General features: G+C 44.1%; 1 protein-coding gene across 2 annotated transcripts; it reads left to right on the top strand.

Annotated features, from left to right (window-relative positions):
- The first annotated feature begins 495 nt into the window (after window positions 1–495).
- Window positions 496–6,825, top strand: LOC109864598 (protein FAM53C). Of its 2 annotated transcripts, none has more exons than XM_020452448.2 (5): window positions 496–606; window positions 3,048–3,276; window positions 3,376–3,436; window positions 3,556–4,358; window positions 5,430–6,825. In XM_020452448.2, exons 2-5 carry the CDS (start codon window positions 3,196–3,198, stop codon window positions 5,670–5,672), a joined length of 1,188 nt encoding a protein of 395 aa, XP_020308037.1. In that variant the 5' UTR covers window positions 496–606; window positions 3,048–3,195; the 3' UTR covers window positions 5,673–6,825. The 2 variants fall into 2 exon arrangements, with proteins under 2 accessions (XP_020308037.1, XP_020308035.1); XM_020452446.2 differs by having other exon boundaries at window positions 497–614.
- Window positions 6,826–8,333: the final 1,508 nt, after the last annotated feature.

Raw genomic sequence — 8,333 nt, 5'->3', positions numbered from 1 at the left:
GTCTGAATGACGTAGGCGCATTCTGGATTATAATATTACATATATTTTTTTTTAAACGAATAATGTGTCTGTCTTTTTGTGTGTTTCTTTCCCATGCAAAAACGTGTAATTAATTCACAGCACCTCATCGTCACGAGAATTGGACAAACTACACTACCCAGAGTTCAAAACATGTTTTTGTAGAGAGCTGGAATCTCGCCGGGCACATTCATTTTCTAATGACTAATTAAAACTGTGGTAGTGGCAAAGACCAACCCAACCGACACATTGCTGACTTATTATCGCAGAAAAATGCTGTACAGTACTCGATGCGTTTTTCTTTAGAATACTTTCTGTCTGTTTTTTTCTACTTTCAGAACAATAGGGGGGTGATTTTCAAGAATTAAAAAGCAAAACGTTTTTCACGTTTAAGACTTACATTGAATTTCGGAGACAATATATAGTTAATTCCTAGATGGATTGTGATATGAATAGATTTTGTATAATAAAGATACAAGCATGTTAGACGTTTCAACCACCCCTTTTTAATGGTTTGTTCCGATGGCTATATATTCAGTGCAAGGCCATCAACTACCCCGTGCTGCTTTCGGTTGCTAAGGAGACAAGGTGGGCAGGTAAATTAATCATCGAGCTAGCTACGAAGCAGTCTTGTGTTACTGTCAATAATCAACGTCATTTTAAGCTACATTTCTTATACCGATATGTAAATTAATTCAGATACGCTGACAATTAGATGCGTAAGCATGACAACATAGCAAACTAGCTAATAATTGCTAGCGGAGTGATAAACCAGACTGTCAGTTCCCACGGGCTGAATGTTCATGCTAGCTAAAGTTAGCTGGACTTGAGTCGGCTTGCTAGCTAACTAGGTGGCTGTCAAGTTAACGTTATCTGACCTGGACAGCTAATGTAGGCCAAATGAATAAAAGCTAGCTTAGCTCGATATGCTTGTGTTGATACTGCAATTTGTTAGTCAAGACTGACCGGCTAGTTTGTCAGAACTTGCAAACTGTTACGTTTAATTACTAGCCAGCTGCCTGGTTGGCCCACGGCACAGACCGTATTGCTGCTGGCTAACGGTAACTAGCTAATTGCTTTCGTAGCTATCATTAGCCTCTAAGCCTCGTATTTGGGATGATGGCCAAATTTACTGTCATACTTTTGTAAGTTGCTTGCTAACGGGCACATGCCATATTGCTACTAGTTAGCCTATTCATATTAGCATGCAACAATCCAATTGGTCAAGATCACATAATTTGTTGTAACGTTAGTAGGCTAGCTTGTCTACTACTAGGTAGGTAGGTAGTTACTAGCTGGTAACTAACTAGCTAGATCAGAAGATGGAGACCTCAGAGCTGACCACAAGCACTCCTATTATTGATTTGAGACATTGCTTTGTTAATTTCCAAAATGAGTTGCCTGCTAAGTTGCAAGCAAGCTTTAACGTCTTTCGAAACATGTTGAGGTTAGGTTAACTGTATGGGTTTGTCAGTGAGTGGAACACGTGTGCCATTTTAAAACCAAACTTCTTATGATTAACATTACCATTCACGTTTTAGTCACTAGCATTTGTAACTGTTTGATAGGTTTGACATGTAACGTGTGTTAGTGATGATTCTCCCACAAACTAAGTCCAGTCATGGAACTTATTAAGTTAGCTTATCTGTCAAATGGCTCGTCCATGCCACCAGCTTTTGAGTTGTATTTAGTGTTGCGTTTTTCATGTGCTGTAGAATGAACTTGCCACATGGAAACCAAGTCCCTGTAGGCCACACAGCCCCCTAAGCCTAAACACTTAAAGCAACAGTGGCTAGTAGGTGGTGGAAACTCCCCATAGTTGAGAGAGACCTCTTGTCACCCACATTGGGATGACTGCATAGGCAGTTGGAAGTGGTTTATCAATTGTTGGTTTTATAACTTTTGGTTTCGTTGTGCACAATATTTATACAGAACAGTGCAAAGGTTGCAATGACTAGTCAAGTGTTGTATATGGGCCGGTCTTATTTGGTGTGGGACTTTGTATAGCAGAGAATCAGTGTGTTCCCATAGGGTGTGTCTAGTTTCAATAACTGTTACGTTTGTTTTAAAGCTGACTGACTCTGGCATTTGCATGGGGGGGGGGGGGATGCATGGTGTGGAATGTGTCGGCGAACAACACTAACTGGCACCTTGTTTTGCTTGTCACTGCATGGTGCTTAGTTGTGCTCGGGTCCTTTAATGCATAAATGTTTTCTCTGTGCCTTGGTCATTTTAAGGTCCTAGTCCCATTTTCCACTTTCTCTTCCCCCTTTTGTCTGTCTCAGAGTGGGCATGGCATGCCTATGGCCCCAATCCCCCTCTGTTTCACACACTTCCCCCATCCTCCCCCTCTTTTCCTCCTCTCGCTCTCGCTCTCCCTCCCCCTCCATTCTCCTCACAACCCTCTACAAGGGCCACACTATTAGCACTCACTTTGAATTGGACCCACTTGACTATAATGTGCCTTGGTATTGCCCTGAACTCTACATCTGTGCAGCTAATAAGTTATTTTGTTTGTATTCTCACAAAGAAAATGTATGTTTTCTGCAATGTATCTGATTATTGTTCTTAACATCATCGCTTTTTGAGGTTGCACTTCTGCTGTTACTTTGCGTACCTGAGGCAGGAGCTAGCCTATGTCCTAGCCTATGTCCTAGTCTGTCTCCTGCCTTACCAGATAAGAGTTATAGAACACTCATTAGGGCGGTGGTCACTCTTCCTCCTTTTGGTCTTCTCACAAAACGGTGTCAAAATATCTGCACGTGAGTGTTGCATGCTTGTAAGCGGGAGAACAGATTCCAAGTACAGTAAGTATCCTGCCACTTTATGATTCGTGCACACACGCACATTCCTGGTATTACCCAACGCAAAGCTGTGGGATTAACAGGAAATTGACTTGCACACCCAATCATTCTGTATCCATGATGCTCAGATTGATGTTATTCCAATCCCTGGTAAAATAACTCTTGAGTATGGTCCACTATTCGGCATTAAAATGTGGATGCTCTGCTTACTCTTTCCCTGTTCAGATGAGATGATGAAGCTGTTGATGACATTATCTCAGTGAGGTTGGAAGGGTCAGTCTGACCAGTTGAGGTGGGGAGGGGACACCACTAACCTCCCCAGCAGTCTGACTGACAAGCGCCACCCCTTCCTCATTGGCATCAGTGTGTCACCATGGTGACTCTCATCACAGAGCAGCTCCGCAGACAGAATCTGGAGGAGCCCCCTTATCGCAGGGCTTTCTCTCTTAATGTGGTGAGCATGCCATGTGATACAGACTGGCTGTTTTGTAGCTCTTCTTCTATGAGGAATTACCATTGCTATAAATACCTTATCTTCGTTGCTTTGTTTCAGTCGTTGCCTGAAGTGGGTTCTAGCCCCACGGTGTGTTGGCGCGGTTATGGGTTGACTCCAGGTAAGGATCCATTAATTCCTGAAACTTTAATGAAGTTGTCTCATTCAAAGCTCCCGCTAAATCATTAACTTGGAAGGGCCAACATTGAGTCATGTTTTTGGTTTGTTTCACTTCCACAGAGAGCAGTTGGTCTATGTTCCCATCCTCCAAGACCCATCTGCAGGATGCCACCTCTGTCCTGTCCTCCCTGGACCCCCTAGGAGCCCCTCTCCCCAGCACCTCTGTGACAAACATGTCCCTACAGAACTCCCCGCCGCTGCCCCCTCCTCCCCCCAAACGCCACTGTCGCTCCCTGTCCGTCCCTGAGGACCTGTCCCACTACCGCACCCCCTGGCGCCCCAGCGCCTCCAAGATCTGGACCCCCGTCAAGCGCCGCTGCCACAGTGGTGGGGGGGTGGCCGGCATGGGAGTTGGCTCCTTTCTGGGCTCCGTACCCCTCCGAGGCCCCAGTTCCTCCCTCACCTCCTCCCTGCACTCCTCCTCCAGTCCCACCTTCTTCAGCCTGGCCCTGTCCCCGGACTCCCCTATCCCTTGGAGTGTTTCCTGGGACCACTATGACCCGCCCAGGGAGAGCTGCACAGGCTTATTCCCCTCTTCCTGCTCCTCCTCCCCGGCCACGCTGAGTTCCTGTCGGCCCCTGCAGCAGCGCCGCTTCTCCCTGTCCCCTGTGCACATCCTGCCCCCCCAACCCTCTCCAGCTCTAGCTAGTCGCTACATTGGGATGGAGGCCCCGGCCCCCTCCCCCACTCCCTCCTCGGCCTGTAGTACCCCATCGTCCTCAAGGCGTGTCCTGCCCCTCCGTCTCCCACGCTGCCACTCTCAGCCCTGTGATCTACGTAAGCCCGGCCTGAAGCGACGCCATGACCCAGACACGCTCCCCAACTACAGCAGGCCCGGCCTTGACTTCAGCAAGATGACTCAGGTGCGCTGGATGGGATGTACATCAGTTTTAAGGCCTATTAAATAATATCAATGCAATATATAGAGCCAAAAATGCATAGCATGCACCATTTTAGTAGAAACTGCTCATAGTTCTCCTTTAGTCAGAGCAAACTTCATTTGCCTGTGAGTGGCTGGAGGCCTAAAGCGGCCCCCCCAGCTCTCCTGCCTCTCCCCATAGACCAGAGTGTTTATGTTGGGATCATTAGCGGGGAGAAATGGGCCTCTGGCTCTCTGGTTCTCTGAATCGCTCTCCCCTCATGAGACAGAACTACTGCTCTCACATTCCTGTCCCAGCCAGACCAGTCTGGATTTGGGTTCAGGGTGTGGTGTTGGGACTGTGCTGCCTGGCTATGTAGCCTCACTGCCCTGACCCGGCGTGTATGTGTGTTTTTGGGCTGACCCTTGCATTGCTGACCCTTGCATTCCTGTGTCTGTTCGTTGATGCATGCCCATGACCAATTGCTTGCCCCTATGGACATCCACCACCACCCAGCAATCTATATTTAACTACTGGATTTGAGCAACACTACTGACTTCCTGTTCTGAGGAGTGATGTCATCACTTCTCCTTTCTCTCTTGCGATTTTCTCTCACCCCCAGTTCATTTTTATGGCCTTCTGGGCATTGGACCTGGGGGTGTGACTGAAGCTGCTGCTGGGTTTTGCAGCTGGCTGTGTGTGTCCTTGTCATTTTTTAAGATGGTGGGTGGTGGTGGTTTTATGAAATGGCTGCCTTGCTGGTGTAAAAAGATAAAGGGACTGCACAAAGTTAGCTCTGGCTGGGGTCTCGGTGCAGGATGAGGAAATAGCCAGAACATTTGTCCAGACAGTCTGATACATTTGCATATGATTTTCATAGACCGTCCTTAGGTGGACATTGAGGTTCTCACACATGGTATTTTGAATAACCATGGAAAATACTAAAAGCTGTTGTAGTTGCATGCCTATTAGTTTCATATAAAGCTGATTTAAAAATATATATATTAAAAAATAAATAAAATTGAACTATGAAGATGCTGTATTTATTGTTTTCTTCCATGTCCTGTGTTTTAGATTCGCAGTGGGGAGCCCCTGGTGTGTGGAGCGGCCGTTTGCATTGGTCTGGAACCTGTTTTAGGGGACTGCAGAGGAACCTTTTCACCTGCAGACCTCCTGGGAAGAACCAGCATTGGACCGCTGAGTGAAAGTGAGGAGGAGGAAGAGAAAATACATATGGGTGTGCTAGAGGCTGGACAGCAGAGTGTGTTTGAAAGAGACTGCACAGAACTGGACTTGAACCTCATTGAGGAGAACTGAAAGAGGTCCCTGGTGCTCTCTGTGTGATTGATATTCATAATCATATCCACAACACACACTATATAAATGTTTTCAATGAAGGTAAAATAAACAAATGCACACCCCTGGCTGAGCCCTCAGGAACCTGCTGCCTTCCTAGGGGCCACACCAGGGACCCTTCATATCACTGGCTGACTGTAGACTAATAAGAATCAATATTACCATTATTGTAATGCTAGAGTAACTTTGACAACCTTGTGTTATTCAGCATTTTGGGAAAATGTAATTCTTCGTGACCATGCTCTATGGGTAAATGTGTATACCCAGAAACCCAATGGAGATAAAGGCTAAGAAATTATGAATTCTGAAGGTACAAAATAGGCACTTTTTAATCATCTGGATAGTTGGTGTACGACTGATAAATACCATTATAAAAATGATGCAGTTAGATTTCTGTGGACACTCCTGTCCCGGTTGTACATTTCTGAAAGTATGATCAGTTGTATTGCTGATCGAAGGCCTCTGAAACTGTTACACAAGCAGAAGCCTGCACACACATCTGTTTTCATGGGTTTATTACTACTACTTTCTGATTCTTTTGATTTGGCCCTGTGGAATACCCACACCAGTAAAGGGAAACAAAGAGGGCTTTCCTCAGCTGGCGAATGGATCTTTACTGCTTCCTTTCCCCATACTTCTTGGACAATAATGCATTCATTCGTTCTCCAAACCACTTATCCATCATTGGATGAAATCAACATTGTACATTCATCATGCCTTAAGCTCACTATAAAAATAAGCTGTTGCCGTTTTTTGTTCATAACATCCAGATGTTTTTGCCTTGGTCGCCCATAGAAATGGAACCTAGATTCTACATTCTATTTCTTTGGTCTCCATTCTCTGTTTCTCACTAATGAACAGATCACACTTGCACTGTAATAGGATTTGAATAATTGACTCGATGCTGCAGTTGGATCCTATAGGGCACAATGTAATAATGTACTGTACAGTGGTCAGGTGGAAACCATTTTGTGTGAGAAGAAACCAGTAGCGATGCAAAGGATTGGTGGCCTTTCGGAGAAAATTTGTATTGTATGTTTTCAGATGGAAGTTGTCCTCTTACACAATTTGTGTACAAATAAAGTTTATTAGAGAATAATTTTGCAAGAAACCACCCGTTGTCCTGTGTTTCTTTCAATGGGAGATTTTTTTAAAATGAATAGTTCACCCAAATTATAAAATTACATATTGGTTTCATTACCCTCTAAGCAGTCTATGGACAAGGTATGACGGGAATCCATGCTTTGGTTTAGCAAATGATAACAGGCTAATGTAATGCTCCATTAGCCATTACTGGATTAGGTACTGTTTGGCGTAGCAGCATAAAGAATTTTCGACCAGCCTTGATTTAGTGATACTATCTTCATTCTTGATTTGGCCATACATGTACCTTCTAAAATGTCTGTGTCCAGTTGCAGGGGGTTTGTTTGAATTTATTAAAATGATTTGTTGTTTCTCCATTAAGTAATCAAACAGTGTGTCTGCCTAAATATTGTCTGTTTCAAATCTTATCTCATTGATCGAGACAGGTGAGTGTCTTCATGACATGCGACACTTGGGAGTGAACCCACCTGTCTTAATCAACGATTGAAGATTTTAAATAGAAATGGTCTACTTATTGCCCCCACCCCCACATAAACTACAATATCTTATTTATCCACCATATTTGGTTTAGCTTCCAAATGATATTATTTTAGCATTTCTGGCACAAGTCCCATTCTAGTCATAGGAACGATATTAGCATATTTCACGCATTATGTCCAAATCATCTGAAAGTATCTAAAAATGTATTTTGAAGCTCAAAAAAAGTAACCTATAGATGATTTGAACATAAGCCGTGCTTGACTTGGCATGGAATAAGTGCAGGAGCTGTCTTTCCAAGTCGGTCTATTAGACTACGTTCACCAAAATTCACAAATGACATTATGCTATAGCTATAGAGACCTCTGATTATTCACTGCTAATGGTTTAGACACATTTTCCATGACTTTTAACCAACTTTTCATGACTTATAGCCTACATGAATGAACAAGTAAGCATTATCGGCACTGGAAAGCTGCTGTGTCTGATCCCATGCCATTGTGCCCTTGATCAAGGCACTTAGCCCCCCACATAGAACTGCACTGTTTGTTACATGTTGTCAACATGTGGTCAACCTTCCATCTGGAGAGCTTCTGGGTGTGCATGCTTGGCTTTTGATCCAGCCCGGAAACACCCAAGTCTGCTTATCAAGGTCCTGTTGAGAAGCTGATTTTTAGGCTACAATGTGGTTAATACTATGGTCTTAATAAAGTTATTCCCTCATTCAATAAATCATTGGTGAAATGGATAAGGTAGGCTACTTCATTGCACTGTATCTAACTAGACGTGTTAATATATAAGGCTCAAATATGGATTTTTCAGGGGAGATCTATGCACATGCTTAGTTAGCTATAGTTAACTAGCGAGATAACTGCTACAAGTTATGTTTTGAATTGACGATCTAGTTAGTCTGTCATTATTGTATACCTGCTGCTCGGGCAACGGGCCACTCGCACTGGTGCACAAAAGGCAGCTTCACAGACATACACTGAAGGGTCAAAACGATAATGGCTGATATGTAGTTGTTTTTATTGGTTGATC

Source organism: Oncorhynchus kisutch, linkage group LG19 (assembly GCF_002021735.2).
Source record: "Oncorhynchus kisutch isolate 150728-3 linkage group LG19, Okis_V2, whole genome shotgun sequence".
Lineage (NCBI taxonomy): Eukaryota > Metazoa > Chordata > Actinopteri > Salmoniformes > Salmonidae > Oncorhynchus > Oncorhynchus kisutch.
This window is presented reverse-complemented; position numbering and strand designations above follow the sequence as displayed.

Bases quoted from the DNA above. Each gene is read 5' to 3' on its own strand.
- LOC109864598 (XM_020452448.2), top strand. From the start codon at position 3,196: ATGGTGACTCTCATCACAGAGCAGCTCCGCAGACAGAATCTGGAGGAG. The intron at 3,277-3,375 runs GTGAGCATGCCA...GCTTTGTTTCAG, and splicing joins GGGCTTTCTCTCTTAATGTG to TCGTTGCCTGAAGTGGGTTC. The intron at 3,437-3,555 runs GTAAGGATCCAT...TCACTTCCACAG, and splicing joins CGGTTATGGGTTGACTCCAG to AGAGCAGTTGGTCTATGTTC.